This window comes from Myotis davidii, unplaced genomic scaffold, assembly GCF_000327345.1.
Source record: "Myotis davidii unplaced genomic scaffold, ASM32734v1 scaffold370, whole genome shotgun sequence".
Taxonomy (NCBI): Eukaryota; Metazoa; Chordata; class Mammalia; order Chiroptera; family Vespertilionidae; genus Myotis; species Myotis davidii.
The window spans coordinates 9,017,498-9,034,812 of NW_006288615.1; the positions used below are offsets into that span (position 1 = coordinate 9,017,498).

The following is a 17,315-nucleotide window of genomic DNA, read 5'->3' on the forward strand; positions in this document are numbered from 1 at the left end:
AATATCAAAAATATAAGTCTTTGTTTTACTATGGTTGCAAATATCAAAGAATTTCTATATGTGACACGTCACCAGAGTTAAGTTAGGGTTTTTCAAAATGCTGACATGCCGAGCTCAAAAGGTTCGCCATCACTGATTTAGTTGGTAATTCCTAGTATTACTTCCAGTGTTCAGTTCATTCACCAGTGATATTAATCAGTGCCTTTAAATAATTTTCCCCAGATCGTCGTCAGCAGCATTAGCTTGGCACTTGTTAAAAATGCACCTTTTTTGGCTCTATTTCAGACCTGCTGAATCAGAATGTGTGGTGCTGGGACCCAGCAATATCAGTTTTAGTTAATAAAGTTCTCCAGATCATTCTGATGTACACTGAAGATTGGAAACCATTTCTTTAGTGTTTAAGGGGCTGGATTTTTAAATCAAACATGCCTATATTCAGTTTCCAAATTTTGCCACTTAAAATCTTTTCCACTTAAAATCTTTGCCACTTTGGGCAAGTTATGTAACTTCTCTGAGCCTTAGTTTCCTCTGTTGTAAAATTGGAATATTCTCTCCCTCATTTGGATCCAGGTAAATGAGGTTATTTGTAAATTGCCTCGTACAGGAGCTTAAAAATGATTATAGTATTCTTACTATTAAATATATACTGTAATTTATTAATTCTAAAACAATTATCCTATATTTCTGAAATTGTATGCATCTTATAGTCAGCTAATTAGAAAACATTGAAGTTTAATTGGTAGAGTGTTGTTTTTCTTAGTGGCACATAAGGTAATGGTGAATTTAAAATTCAGTGGTGTCTTTGATTCACTGATGTGATATTATGTTCAAGTTGCATAAGTAGTGTTAGGATTGGGTATGTAGTTTGAACATATATTGGTTGAATCAAGTTTTAGAATGAGACAAGTATGGTATTGGCCCCAGAAAGAGCAGGCATTCTGATCAGAGACTATAGAACTTGAATTTAGCACATAATTGTGACTGAAGCAGAACATTTCGTTGGGAGCATAAAGAGAAATAATCTGAAGTAATATCAAGAAACCTAAACCAAATGCATATGACTATAGGAAAAATGAGTTTTATAGATTTTCTGTATAGTTTTTCTTGCTCCCCTTAAATCAGATGTCATTAGCCCTTGGCTTGTAACAAAACCACTATGGCACTTTAACAGTATGCCTTCTATATCTCTGCAGCTAGACCTGCTGAATTGAAATATGCAGGGATAGAGCCTGGATATATGTATTTACAGTTACATATATCAAAATCCAAGCTTCATCCCTGCATATTTCAAATACATACATCTAAGCTTTACAAATACATATATCTGTTATTTTTCAAATTAATTACATTTGTCTTAGTTGTAATTTTTAAATTAAATTACTTTCCAGTGTTTCTTTTAAGCAAAACATCCTTTAATGAGATTTTCTTGAATAGTTATCCTTCACTCCCTTCCCTTATTTATATCCCTTCTTTCTTTCTATTCTCCTTCCTTTTCTCTCTCGATGGTCTATGAAAGAGAAGGTACATAGTTGGCACTTCCCTTTGATAATTTGTGTTGGAAACTATTGCTTTATTATCATCTCCTTGAAGTGGTACCATACCCTAATAAGTTACTGTCCTTCTGATTGTATATATCCATCAATGAACTCTAGGCTGTCTTCGGTCAGTTGTTGTTTTGGTGGAATTTATTGCTCATTATATCCACTTCCGTGTCTGCTTTTTATTATTGATGCTGTTCTGTGTCTAAGATAAGATAATCCTTTATCCTCCTACTTATCTTTATGGCTTTTTTCCTGAACTCCTCTTCCTGACTTTGCAAACTGAAGCAAACATTAAGCCTGTGTAAATAATTTTAAGATTCCTTTATTAAAACAACAACAAAAATATATAGTATAGTGCATCTGGATATCATGAATTTTATTTCCCACATGCCAGATTGTAATATCCAAGCATGCTCTTATCTCATTAACACAAGGAGATCTATGCTGACCTGGGATCTTTCTCTTTTTTAGAAACTTGTGGTGGAGAATGTTGATGTGCTAACACAAATGAGGACCAGCTTTGACAAACCAGACCAGATGGCTGCACTCTTTAAAAGATTATCATGTGGGTAACTTCTGATACTTTTTAGAAGCATTAAGAAGACCAAAGTATTTAGCTTTTGCTTAAAATTTGTAAACATAAAATAGTAATAAATTATGAATAAGTACTCTTTAGCTTATGAAGAGAACTGGAAAATTTTTCAAAGGATCCATTTAAGTATCTGTTTCACAATGTTTTTACTGTATTCTTAGTACCATGTGTCAAATATTTTGAATATTAACAGTTAGTTCATGAACCCATTAAATTGAATATAGTAAATCTATATTAATTTGGATTAAAGGAGAATTAACTTTTGAGTCTGTCACTTTCTAAAAATCAACCTGATTGAGGTACACTTTACATATAATAGATGCACACACTTAAGTGAACTGTGTGATGGATTGTGATAAATGCATACATCCATGTAGTCACTATTGTAATCAAGACAGAGAGCAGTCCCGCCACCTCAGAGTCTCCTCATGTCCCTGTATAGTCAGTGTCCATCCCAGCCCCCAATACAGGGGACTTACCTGATTTCTACCACACTATAGATTAAATATGCTGTTCTAGAATTTTATATAAACTAAGTCATACCCTTTTTGTGTCTGACTTTAGCATATGTTTGAGATTTGCCCACCTGTGTTAAGTGAATCAGTAATTTGTTCCTTTTTATTGCTAACTAGTATTCATTGCATGAAAACCTGGGCCTACACCTTAAAAAAAATCCTTTTCAATATCTTTTTGACAGTTGACATTGAGTTTTTTGTGGGAGGTATATTGTGAAATAGGAGTGAGTCTTAAATTTTTAATAAAGTATGTTTAGCCTGATAACTTCTTTAGATGCACTTGATTTTATTTTCACCTGCTTTTTGTTCATGAACTTAAAGTTATAATTATAAACTATTTTAAAGTCATGCTTCTTTTGATTCATTTAAAGGCTTCCCAACATTAGAAAATTAGTGAAATTCAAAAAAAATAATCTTTGCATTTGAGAAAACCAGAAAGTTTATTTTCCCAAATAAAAAGTAATCCTTAAGAAAAAAAAAAGTGATCAATTCATGTGTTTTACATACTTTGCCTTTGATATTTTTCTTTTAAATGTTTTACAACTGTATCAAATTTTATTAAGCTATCTTATCTTGCTTTAAAAAAATATAAACTTAGCATATAAATTAGCATAAAATTACACTACAGTTTGCCTTGTAGGGTATATCAGTGGTTGCCAGAACTATACACAGAAAACAATGAGGGGGTATTTTAGGTTGAAGAAACTGTTCATCACAGTGGTGGTGATGGTGATAACACAAATCTACACATGTTAATTATTTTTCCTAGAGCTGTATACCAAAAGGGGAAAGAAAGGTCAGGTTTACTGTATGATACTTAAAAAATGGAATCAAAGAAAAAATTGACTTGGTAGCATAATAGGAAGAGGAGAGTGAATACATTTTTTAGCAAGAAATTATTAAATAACTACTTGATCTCTTATTTTATTATGTACTTGCATTTTCTAATCTTTTTTTACTTATTCCTAACTTTTTTGTATGTTTCGTGTTTGTCCCATTTTATAATACTCATTTGAACACCCAACTAGTCTTCACCCTAGTTAATGTTCTGCTCATAAAGAGCATCTGGTTAGAAACAACTAAGCTACTGCACTGTTCAATGCCTGTTTACTGTTAGTTTAACTCTCCTATTTGTGGAATTGAAACAACATAGAATTTGTTAAAATTCCAACCAGAAGTTATAGGTTTCAAAATAAAATTCATCATCCTTTATCTAGAGTCTGTTTACTTGAATTTTATCTATAATAGTGGTGATTCATGACCTTTGTAATTGGCCAAAATCAAAAGGTAAATTGTTGTTTTAATACCCATATATATCAAATTTATCTTTAGATATAATTTATTAAATCATTTTTTGGAATTTGAAAAAAAATCTGCTTAAGGGTACCTTATTCAGGGAAATAGAGAAAGCTACGTTTTCAGTTGAACTATTTTTCAGATTACTCTCTTTTGTCTCCGACCTCTACATTTGTGCTTCTTTTACCCCATGTCCAGAAGTTGATGTACTTTTATTTTTTTTAAAATATATTTTATTGATTTTTTACAGAGAGGAAGGGAGAGAGATAGAGAGTTAGAAACATCGATGAGAGAGAAACATCGATTAGCTGCCTCCTGCACATCTCCCACCGGGGATGTGCCCGCAACCCAGGTACATGCCCTTGACCAGAATCGAACCTGGGACCCTTCAGTCCACAGGCCGACGCTCTATCCACTGAGCCAAACCGGTTTTGGCGAAGTTGATGTACTTTTAGAATAGTTGGATTTTCATAGTCAACAAACATCTTTAAAAAGAAAAAGCAATATTTATCTTTCACCTTGTTTACTTCATCATTTTATGTTCCCAAATCTACTCCTGTGGTTCTTGTTTATGGCTTTATCATGAACTACAGTCATGGCTTTTTTTTTTTAATTGATTTTTAAAGAGAGGGGTGAAGGCAGAGGGAGAGAGAGAAAAATTGATGTGAGAGCAAAATATTGATCCACTGCCCCCCAACCGGGGATCGAGCTTGCAACCTGGGCATATGCCCTGACCGGGAATGGAACTGGTAACCTTTTGGTGAACAGGATGATGCTCCAACCAACTGAGCCACACTGGCCAGGGCCAGTCATGGCTTCTTAACATGCATTCAGTCTTCACTTTCTAACCTGTCTCTGGCATTCAGAGTCATATTTTTTTAAACATACTTCTTTTCATATCATTCTTTATATTTTTGAAAACCCTGAATAATCTACGTATTGCTTGAAGGATAGTATAAACTACTTAGCATAGTGTTCAGAAACCATTATTTGGATAAACTTCACATCCAGCCATTCTTTTCTGTCCTGTCTCCCACTACCTTTTGCTTGCCTGGCCCAGGACCCACATAGCCATTGCTCTAGTTCAGTGATGGCGAACCTTTTGAGCTCGGCGTGCCAGCATTATGAAAAACCCTAACTTAACTCTGGTGCCGTGTCACATATAGAAATTTTTTGATATTTGCAACCATAGTAAAACAAAGACTTATATTTTTGATATTTATTTTATATACTTAAATGCCATTTAACAAAGAAAAATCAACCAAAAAAATGGGTTCGTGTGTCACCTCTGACACGTGTGTCATAGGTTCGCCATCCGTTCTCTAGTATTTGTTCCATGGGATGTGTCTTACTCATTTGAACTTCTAAACCAAAACACTACAGACTGGGTAGTTTATAAACAATGGAAACTTATTTGTCACAGTTGTGGAAGTCCAAGATAATGGTGCCAACATGACCATGTGAGGATCTTCTTCAGGGTTGCAGATTTCTCACTGAATTTCCACATGATGTAAGGGGTTAAGGATATCACACTGTAGCTTCTTATAAGACACTAATTGAATTCATTAGGACTCCACCCTCCTGACTTGAGCACCTTCCAAAGGTCCTACCTCCTAATACCATCAGCTTTGGGAGTTAGGATTTCAACATACGATTTTTCCAAGAGTCTGGTGAACCATCTAAACCCGTGGTCGGCAAACTACGGCTCTTTGGCCCCTTGCGTGTGGCTCTTCCTAAGCCTTAGGAGTACCCTAATTAAGTTAATAACAATGTACCTACCTATATAGTTTAAGTTTAAAAAATTTGGCTCTCAAAAGAAATTTCAATCGTTGTACTGTTGATATTTGGTTCTGTTGACTAATGAGTTTGCTGACCACTGATAAACCATTTTGAAGAATGGAGTATATTCCATTTGCAGTAAACTATGATTAATTTTTATATCAGCTTTCAATACATTTGCCTCTTTAATCATTTGTTAAAGTAAAATGCTATTGGTTGTGCCTTTTATCATGGGAATTTCATGACTAAGAGTTTTCTTCAAGGTTAAGAAAGAATCTAATTCATGCTCCTCTCTTCTCCCCTTCCTTCAAATTTAGCTGTTGACAGTGTCTTGAAGAGGATGACAATAATTGGTGTAATTTTATCCTTCCGCTCATTGGCACAAGAAGCACTTAGAGATGTAAGAAACCATTATAAGTACATATGCTATATTCAGATAATCCCTTTTAATTTCCCAGAAATTAAAAGCTACTCTAAATTTATAGTAGGCAGTGATATAATTAAAGTTCCAGTTCTCATAGTCATTTAAAATAAAGTATGTAGAAATTAAAGATACTTAAACTTTTTTTGTTTTGGTATTGAAATTCTGGGGGTATAACTTGCCTGGATATTGAGTTACTTTTTCAACTTTTCATTAAAGCATTTTCCATTTGCCTGTATTCAGTTTGGCATTGAATACATACATTTCATTTCTGTGTATCTTAGTACTGAAGATTACATGACAATAGGTAAAGAAAAGTAATTTCTATGAAAACTAGAAGTAATCAAATGGTAATATTTCATAACTTTAGAGGTCGCCATTTAAAAATAATGCTGTGTTCTTTTTTGTTGTCCTGTGTAGGTCTTGTCCTACCACATTCCTTTTCTTGTAAGTTCAATTGAAGATTTCAAGGACCACATTCCAAGGGAAACTGATATGAAGGTAATGAAACTTTTATTTGGATTTTACAGTTTCTAAAATGAAATATTTTTCAGTTGCATATGAAATAAAATTTAATAAATCCCAAACTATAGTAAAGTTTCTATTTTAGAGTGATTAGTGAGCATGCTTGCCTTTGAAAATGCATCTTTGTAAGCTCAGCACCAAAATAATAAGCAGGCATTTTTAAAGTTAATCTTCCTTGATCATCTCTACCAATGTAAAATGGGTCAATATTGATCTTTTCTTCTTTAAACTGATAGCTGTTTCTACATGGTCATGAGCTGAATGAGGAAGATGAGATAATAAAATAAGTGCTGTTTTGTTTTAAATAGAGATAAATCCAGTCAGTTTTTTAAATTGATGTTAAAAAAATATTTTAGAAAATTAATTGTAGGCTATATAAATTCTAATTTTTAAAATATTTTGTTCTTAATAAATACAAGATAGGAGGTTGGTAGCCTTAACTGAATTGCACAATTTTTGTTTTAGGATGACACATCTGGTAAGTGACATGTCAGCTCAGACCGATGCCTTTTAAGCTTTTATGTTTCTTGGAATGGTTGTTTTTGGTTTCACATATTTTGAAAAACACTGACTGAAAAAGGTTCTCTAAACTCTTGTATGACACTCGAGCCTTCTCTCAAATTTAAAGCTTATCTATCGCTTGTTCCATCCTTCTCCCACTCTATTCTTAACTCTACCCCTCTCTTCTACATGCACATCCTATGAGATAACCAGATCTGTATGCGTTCTCACATCTACCTCTCTTGTGTTTTTTTAAAATATATTTTCTATTGATTTCAGAGAGGAAGGGAGAGGGAGAGAGAGAGAGAAATATCAGTGATGAGAGCTGCCTCCTGCATGCCTGCACACTGGGGATCAAGTCTGCAACCTGGGCATGTGCCCTGACCAGGAATCAAACCATGACCTCGTTGGTTCATAGGTCGATGCTCAACCACTGAGCCACACTGGCTGGGCCAAAATTATTTTTTAAGTGGAAACACTGTAGAAAAATGTTAAGAAAACATTAAAGACGAATTAGTCCTTGAGAAGACACTGGTGTGTAGGTTATGAGAATACTAATTAGTATTCTGCATAACCATCTAATTCTCTTAGCACCTGATATAATTGTATTTAAATTCCAACAAACTTTCAGTATGTGCCCTGACCGGGAATTGAACCGTGACCTCCTGGTTCATAGGTTGCCACTCAACAACTGAGCCACTGCGTCTAGACAGTACTTCATTTTTACATTGCCAAATAATATTCCATTGTCTGGCTGTATACCTTATTTTATTAATCCATTCATTAAATTGATTAGCATTTGGATTGTTTTCACTTTTAGGCTATTATAAATAATGCTACTAACAATATCCGTGTACAAGTGTTTGTATGGACATATGCTTTCATTTCTCTTGCATATATTCCAGGAGTGGAATTGCTGGATCATATGGAAACTGTGATTTTTATCCTTTTGGAAAACTGCCAACATGGTTTTAAAGTGGCTGCATCATTTTGCATTCCCACTAGCAGTATATGGTGGTTTTACTTTCTCTATATTCTTGTCAATACTTGTTATTATCTGTCTTCTTAATTATAGTCATTCTAGTGTGTGTGGAATGGCACACACTGTGTGTGTGAAATATTGTTTGATTTGCATTTTCCTGGTGGCAAATATGTTGAACATCTTTTCAGGTGCTTATTGACTGTTTGTATATCTTCTTTGGAGAAATGTCTATTCAGATCCTTTTGCTCATTTTTCAAATTGGTTGTTTGTCTTTAATTATGAGGTGTAAGTGTTCTTTATACATTCTGGATACAAGTTCATTGATAGATACATGATTTGCAAATCTTTTCTATTCTGTGTGTTTATTTCATTTTCTTCATAGTGTCCTCTGAAGAACAAGTTTTTAATTTTGATGAAATCCAGTTTATCTATTTTTTTCTATTATTGCTTTTATCTAAAAAACCATTGCCTAACCGAAAGTCATAAAGATTTATGCCTATATTTTCTTCTGAGAGTTTTATAGTTAATTTTGAGTAAATTTTTGTGGGTAGAGTGAATAATGGATCAAAACCTGTGTGTTTATCTAGAACTTAATCCATGGAAATTTCTATTTATTTTAAGATACACAGTTTTACTTCATACCTTATGCTTTTTTTGTTGTAATATCAAAGGTAACCAATTATGTAGGTAGTTTTTAACAGGTATGGAACAGCCAGAATATCTTAAGTATTTGGAGTCCATATATGATACCAAAAAATTACTTTAGTCATTAGAGATTCCTTGATCAGGTTTTTTTAAAAATATATTTTATTGATTTTTTTACAGAGAGGAAGGGAGAGGGATAGAGAGAAACATCAATGAGAGAGAAACATCGATCAGCTGCCTCCTGCACACCCCCTACTGGGGTTATGCCTGCAACCAAGGTACATGCCCTTGACTGGAATCGAACCTGGGACCCTTCAGTCCGCAGGCCGATGCTCTATCCACTGAGCCAAACCGGTCAGTGCCCTTGATCAGGTTTTAAATCGGTATTCCCTAAAACTGATATAGTAAGTAATTTATCACATTATAGATATGATGAGGCCACTATAATTTTTCACTCAATAAATATGGATATAAACATAAGTCCAGTACCTTTGATTCACTTTTGTTCATATATTCATCTCTTTTGGCTTGACATTTTACATCCATGCTTTTAAGAAAAGTAGTAACTTAAGAATGATTCTGTTGGAATTTGCCACAGAAAGTATACAAGTTTTGTTTGGCTAACAGTAGGAAGTTATAACCAGCAGCAACACACCACAAAGTACCAAATCATCTACTCCAGTGTAGCTTAGTTTTGCTGTACCTCCTGCTTCAAGCAAGTTTTCACAATTCTGTAGTGTTATTGTAGGCAGACTCTAATTTAAACAATATATCTTTTCTTACTGAAGTGAGATTTCTCAGAACGTTGCTAGAATATCTCCTACTCTGTAATTTTTATATCTTTCTCAGGTTGCAATGAATGTATATGAGTTATCATCAGCTGCTGGATTGCCTTGTGAGATTGATCCTGCCCTTGTTGTAGCTCTCTCTTCACAAAAATCAGGTAAAATGCATTAGTAAATATGTAGTAGTCTTAGTTGAAATTACCAGAGCAACACAGATATAGGTGTGATACTTAATCTGTTTATTCAAATGCCTACTTTATGTCAAGCTTTTTTCTTTTTGGGGGATAAATATCAATGCAGAAAAGACAAAGATTTCTGTATTCTGGAACTTAAGTTACAGCATAGTCATCACACAGATTAGATTATGTAAGTCATAAAACTGGATTAGATTGATAAATCCATTTAGTGGAGTAGATGCAGTCTGAGCCCTGGGATGCTCTCAACTTTAAGAGCTCAGAGAAAAGAAGAGGAACTACTAAAAACAAACAAAACACTGAGAAGGAAGAACCAGTAAAGGATAAGAAAAACCAGGAAACAGTAGCTTCCAGGAAAGTGGAAAGGGAATGATCAGCTGTGTCGAATTAATGGGTGATGCTGACACAAGCAGTGTCAATGGCGAGCAGTGCCAATGGCGTTTCCAGGGCAAAGCGCTGATTAGCAAGAGCTTAAGAGAGAATAGGAGAAAAGGATTTAGAGATAAACTCTCAGAGTTTTACTTTAAAAAAGAGCAAAGAAATAAAATTATAGTAGCTGGAGGCAGAAGTAAAATCAAGAGGAAGTTTTTTTGAGGTGGGAAAATAAAGGTGTATGCCCATATTTATTTGTATGGTAATGGAGATGATACCTAGAAAAGGGTGTCCTTTTTTAAATAGGACTAGAGCAGGGGTCCTCAAACTTTTTAAACAGGGGGCCAGTTCACTGTCCCTCAGACCGTTGGAGGGCCGGACTATAGTTTAAAAAAAACTATGAACAAATTCCTATGCACACTGCACATAGCTTATTTTGAAGTAAAAAAACAAAACAGGAACAAATATAATACTTGTATTTGCATATGGCCCGCGGGCGGTAGTTTGAGGACCCCTGGACTAGAGCTACTAACCATAAAGATTCTTTGTATTATTATGTAATATAAACATTTAAGAGATTTTGAGGCCAGCCCTGTGAAATGTAGTACCCAGAATGCTCTTGATATTTCTAGATTTGTCTACAAAGTAGATAACATTTCATCTGTTTCTGGCATTAAAATGCCCTCCCCTAGTCCTTTGCCTGTATAACTGAGTTCATCAGTTCTTTTTTGATTTAATATTGCTTTATGTTTGTAATTCATGCAGTATGTTAATTATAGTCACATGGATAATTACTACTATTACTTAATTTGCTACAGCTGTATTTTTCATAACCAACCAAATTTTAAAAACATATTCTGGCTCTTTTCTTATGTTCAACTCTTAGTTATATATGATAGTGAATAGTAGGGTGACTAGAAGTTCCCAGGCACAAGGTAATCCACAATTTTGGTTCACAATACAATAAATATTTTTGAAAGGGTTATATCTTAAAAGCCTTGGGCAATGCTAGTTATTTTTATGTATGACTGGTTCCTCTGTCTTCTAAGATGGAGAGGTTGGAAATCCAGTCCACTTTACACATTTATACCTTTTAAATAGTACATTTCAAATTACATTCTTACCTATTTTAGATAAAAAAGATATTAAGGATTTTATGAGATAATAAATTTTCTAAACTGTAGTAAATAGAATTTTCTTGTAAATAATTTTATCATCAGTTTTCAATAAGGAAATTTCGGGTTCCAATTATCCTAATTTATTTTTGCCCAGTAATCTTAAAATTTAAAAAAAATATATTAGCAGCCTTTGAGATATGCCTTGGGAATTGAAATAGCCAATAGTAACATATTATTTATATTCATTCTGTATTTCTTGTAAAAAAACTGATCAGTTTTGTACAGGCAAAATAAAATACCTTATATAAAAATTTAAATTTGCCTTTTCTGGTTTAGATGATCAACTCTTTAAATAATCTAGAAGAAATACCTTGGTTTTATTTTTAATTTTTCTCCCTTAGAAAACATAAGTCCAGAAGAAGAATATAAAATTGCCTGCCTCCTCATGGTCTTTGTGGCAGTTTCTTTGCCAACACTGGCCAGTAATGTGATGTCTCAGTATAGCCCTGCTATAGAAGGTAATTGTGGTCTAAAATTATTTTATCAATGGAAAAGTTAACAGTTTTGATATGGCAGATACTTTTCAAGTAATTACTATTTTTTATAATAAAATGGTGGGTTAAGTTCTGCCATTTACTAGCTTTGTAACCTGAATAGTCAGTATTTCTTTTTCTAAATCCCAGTTTTCTGATATAGGAAACGTGTTTCTGTGAGCTTATGGGTGCTTGAATGTATCTGTGGCAGGGGATGGATGGTGAAGGGAGTAGCTATCTCTTAGGATTATTTTAAGGGTTGGATAAGAAAATGTTTGTAAAGCAGCTAAGCATTTCCTTTTTTACGTGTCTAAGACATTATAAAACTGATGTAAGATTTCTTTTAAGGGCTTAATTGCTTGTTTAATACAGACATAATCATTTGTTGCTCACTTGCTATGCTATTTTTAAAAGTACTAGTCCTCATGTAAGTGAAAGGAGAGCAAGGCAGATTATGCCCCAGCCTTGTTTTTAATCACATCACTATATATGTAGATTGTGAAGTCGTTCAAGATCTACTCTCTATGTCTTATTTGATATTTGGGGGTCACACGCAAACCACAAACCCTATTTGCACTTTCTCAGGGCATTGCAATAACATACATTGCTTGGCCAAAGCTATCAACCAGATTGCTGCAGCTTTGTTTACAATTCACAAAGGAAGCATTGAAGATCGTCTTAAAGAATTTCTGGCGGTATGTATTATCAGTAGCAAAACTCATGGCATTTTATAAAGAAAATTTAAAATAACTATGAGATGTAAGAGAATAAATTCTCTTAATTAACTAATTTGGGGGGCAGGGGGAGGAACAAGTAAGGCAGGGCATTAAAATCAAGGAGTAGTTGGTTTTGCATTTTTCCCCCTTAACATAGAAGTCTCCCAGTTTTTGAGTTCTGCAGGATGACTTTTTTTTCTCAGCTGATGTTTTTAGTACCTTAAAATTTTGTCTAGGGTTTAAAGAGGAAAAAACAAAACAAAGGAAAATTGAGGCAAAGAAAAGATGTTCTGTCTAAAAGGATATATTTTACTTATATTCATTTATTTGGAGAAAGACTGAAAATGATGACAAACTACTTCCAAAAGAGGGTGGTTGTGCTAACTCTGGCCTCATGAAGTATAGCTCTAGTTTCTAATATTAGTGTAGCTCTCTTTCCTTTATCAATGTAGCTTTTCCATATTTTACTTAAAGGAAAGATGCATCATGGTATAATGAACACTAGAATAATGCTTCTTTTCAAGTTATAAATCCTGTTAGCTTTTTAGAAAAGTTTATTTTTAAAACATTTAAAGTAATTATAGTACTAACTTGAGAAAATGTCTGTTTCAAAGAAAACAGTATTGAGATTAAAATCTTTTTTCATTTCCTGTATTTCTTTTATTCAAGACTTGTCCTAATGTCCCATTAATTGAAACTTGGTGTGAAATTTTCTTCTTATTTGGGGACTAAAAAATATAGTTAATACAGATATAAGAAAGATAAAAATTAAATCTTTTTTTCCCTGAAAAATACCAGTTTTAAAGACCAATAAGAATATTTAATTACATTTATTTTTGTATCTGTTATGCCTTAACTAGAGGCCCATTGCACGAAGATTTGTGCACTCGGGGGGGGTAGGGTAGGAGGGGTCCCTCAGCCCGGCCTGCGCTCTCTTGCGGTCGAGGACTCCTCAGGGGATGTCCACCTGCCAACTTAGGCCCGCTCCCTGGCCTATGGCTGAGTGGAGCTTCCCCTGTGGGAGCACATGGATCACCACGGGGCAGCTCCTGCGTTGAGCATCTGCCCCCTGGTGGTCAGTGCACATCATAGTGACCGGTCGTTCCCCCTGTTAGGGTCAATGTGCATATTACCCTTTTATTATATAGGATAGCTCTCTAAATTATTGCTTGAATGTAAAGAATCTTATTTGTCATTTAATTGCTCATTATATAAGCAGCTGAGTGATTAAAATTTGCTGTAAGTCCACGCATACTGAAAATAAAAAGTCACTGGTGAACATTTTATTTAAAAAACTCACTTAAAATGTATGTATACTTTTAAGCTTGCATCCTCCAGTCTACTGAAAATTGGCCAGGAGACAGACAAAACAACAACAAGAAATAGAGAATCTGTTTATTTACTGCTAGATATGGTAAGTCTCATTTTAATTTTTAGTGACAACAAAGAAGTTCCAGCCATTCCTGATTGTCTTTTCTTGGCTTTTAGTGATTAAATATCAATAAGAGCTGAGGTGCTTTTTTTATTCCGGGTGCTCATTCCCCCAAACCCTACACTTTCTAAAATTGCTAAAAAGAATGACAATCGCCTGTATTTTATAGTATGGTAATCATATCAGAAAACAACAAAATAAAAGATTAGCATTACCTATAAGGTATTCTTTGTAGTTTTTTAACTTGTTGGGAAACACTTGAGTCTTATATTTTCCTAGTGTATTAGTTTTAGCTCTTCCAATTTTCTGTAGTCTGACTCCATTCTGTCCATTTAATACAATTTTCTATAATACTCTATAGTGCATTCCTTCTCTTGACTTCCATGAACCAGCCATGCTTGTTTCTACCATGAAGCTCTTTCCTCACTTAGAATAATTTCCTTTACCTGCAGAGGTCTGTGTCTAAATGATTCAGCATACCCCATAGCTCAAATCTTTTTATGGATAGACTTTCCTGATTACTCTGGTCTACGTTAATCTTTCTTCCTTTTGAACTTCTCTAGAACTTACAGCTTTTCACCACTTAATTATAGTTGATTTGATGTTTAATTTTGCTTTGTAGTCTAGTCTTGGGTCTCCATTTGGACTTCAAGATATGGCCATTTTAAATGTTTGTATTCTCTTTTATGTCTAACACTAGAGGTCCAGTGCATTAAATTTGTGCACAGGTAGGGTCCCTAGGCTTTGCCAGTGATCAGGGTCGATCAAGGTCTTTCAGCTGCCGGCTGGGGCTTGCCTTCATTCTGCACCGCCCCATGGTGATCAGCGCATGTCATAGTGAGCGATCAAACTCCTGGTCTCCCGGTCGAACTCCCGAGGGGACACTTAGCATTTTAGCGTTTTATATATATATTAGTGGCCCGGTGCATGAAAATTGTGCACGGTGGGGTGTGTCCCTCAGCCTGGCCTGCACCCTCTCCAATCTGGGATCCCTCTTGTAATCTGGCACCACTGGCTCCTAACTGTTCACCTGCTTGCCTGCCTGCCTGATGGCCCCTAAACACTCTGCCTGTCAGCCTGATTGCCCCCAACTGTGCCCCCCTTCTGGTCTGATCATCCATAACTGCCCCCCCTTGCCGGCCTGCTTGCCCTCAACCCCTCCTCCTTGCCAGCTTGATCGCCCCCAGCTGCCCCCCGCTCCTTTCCCTAACCGCCTCTGCTTTGGCCCCATCACCATGGCTTTGTCCAGAAGGTCTCCCAGTCTAATTAGCATATTACCCTTTTATTAGTATAGATATTGTTGAAGACTATGAAAGTGTGTAGTATGTTCCCATTGGTTAACTGATTTCTGAGAGCATTCACCGTGGCACACTTACCTTTCAGATTTTAAAGTAAAGGGAAAATAAGTTGTGTCTATTTCTAGTAAGAACAATGTAACAATGTAAAATTATGGTTATTAGTTGTCAGTAAATGTTCTCATAATAATTGGAATTCTAATGCATTTTGGAATTTTCCAGATTGTGCAGGAATCCCCATTCTTAACAATGGATCTTTTGGAATCTTGTTTTCCTTATGTCTTGCTGAGAAATGCATACCATGCTGTCTACAAGCAAAGTGTTACATCTTCTGCATAAAATATCTACTTATTGAAGACAAGCACGCGTTTTTGTTGCCTGGGTTTTACCTGTAAACTGTGGAGCTATTTTACCTTAAGACCTGAAAAACAGTTTTGTGGATTATAAATTTTTTTCATATGGTTGTATTTTCTGATCATTGGTTTCTTAATATAGTTGTACTACAACATACTTGGTTGATTTAGGTTGCACATTCACTGAATTCACAGAAATTATCCCTATAATTTTAGAGTATCATTTGTTTGAAAAATATACATTATCTCTATGTTTTTGATATTTGATAATGAAAAAAACCTTTGCTTGTTTATTTCTCAAAAAGAATTGTATTTAGTGATTATTTTAGGTAGCGATATAGCATTCATCTGTGTGTAAATTATTTCATATAGGGAAGAGTTCTGATCTGTACCTATGGTTCTTACTGAAAACAAAACTGGATGTGCATTTCTGTGATGTTATGAATACATTTCTACTTTATTTTGAAACATTTGCCAAACTAAATACTATAACACTGTATAACATTAAAAATGTTAAAGGACTGCTTAGCATTAGAAGCAGACTGTGTCCTGAAATCCTAAAACAGCAACATATGTTGTTGCTTGTATAAAGCCTAGTGATAATTTTTAGACTAACTTCCATGGTGCCCTATTGGCATTAGCACTACCATTGTACCCTGCTGTATAATAAATAATCTTAAACACTATCAATTGTTGATAAAAATGTTAGTCCCTAACCACTTTTTATATGTTTTAAATTTTTGAAAATTAAGTGTACCTGCCATAACATAAAATAAACACTAGACTGTATCACGTTTTTAATGTTTTCTTTAATTTGGGGTCCTTAGAAATTTATTCAATAACATGAAAGTATTAGTTTAAAATAAGCTTTAGTTTGGTTTAGTTTAGTTTAGAAATATCTAAATATAGCATTTGACACTAGGTCAGCTATTACAAGGTTAGTTTAAATGTTTTGAAAAACATTCCACTGGAAAAATATTAAAATTAGAAAATAAAATTACATAACATTTTTAAAAATTCAAAACTAAAAGGAAACTTGTGTGACATCAGCTTGCTAATTGTATCTGTGACCAAATAGATGGACAGAGTTACTTGAAAGAATGGGGAGGGGAGAAGGAATGATGGTGGAACTAGTGAAAATGTTGTTGAGAACTACATCAGTAATGAATGGAAAGACATCAAAGGCCTGTTGCTTGGTGGTTGACATGGAGGGCAGAGCAGCCCATTTCGTTTAAAAAACTAACCAGATGTTTTGCTCTTTGCTTGGCATTGTAAAGACTGTGTTTCTGGTATCAGAGCTTCTGTTGTTCACAGCTTGTTATGTATACACTGGTACCTTGTGTTAAGATAAAAGAAAGTTGCTGTGTCTTCAGTTATACTTTTCTTTGTTCAGATACGTAGAGTGAAATGAAATTGAGATGCCACAAGATTATAATGCTACTAGAGGCCCGGTGCATGGAATTCGTGCGTTTGGTGGGGGGGGGGGGGGGGGAGGTCCCTCAGCCTGGATTGCAAGAGGGCACAGGCCAGTCCGAGGGATCCCACCAGTGCATGATCAGCCTGGGGAGGGACCTCAGGAGGGCTCCAGGGCATGTCTGGGCCGTCTTGCTCAGTCCTTATACACCGGACCCCAGCAGCAAGCTAACCTACCAGTCAGAGCATCTGCCCCCTGGTGGTCAGTGCATGTCATAGAGAGTTGAATGGCCTTAGCATATCATTA

At 35.0% G+C, this 17,315-nt stretch overlaps 1 protein-coding gene across 1 annotated transcript in view; it reads left to right on the forward strand.

The window, feature by feature from the left end:
* The window catches only part of NCKAP1 (NCK associated protein 1), a 109,657-nt gene extending 93,273 nt beyond the window's left edge, over positions 1-16,384 (forward strand). The window contains exons 24-31 of the mRNA XM_006760546.2: positions 2,013-2,106; positions 6,041-6,123; positions 6,565-6,645; positions 9,647-9,740; positions 11,668-11,784; positions 12,385-12,494; positions 13,840-13,929; positions 15,465-16,384. Coding sequence (XP_006760609.1) covers positions 2,013-2,106; positions 6,041-6,123; positions 6,565-6,645; positions 9,647-9,740; positions 11,668-11,784; positions 12,385-12,494; positions 13,840-13,929; positions 15,465-15,581 — 786 coding nt within the window. The 3' untranslated portion in view covers positions 15,582-16,384. The remainder of the gene's footprint in view (positions 1-2,012; positions 2,107-6,040; positions 6,124-6,564; positions 6,646-9,646; positions 9,741-11,667; positions 11,785-12,384; positions 12,495-13,839; positions 13,930-15,464) is intronic.
* Positions 16,385-17,315: the final 931 nt, after the last annotated feature.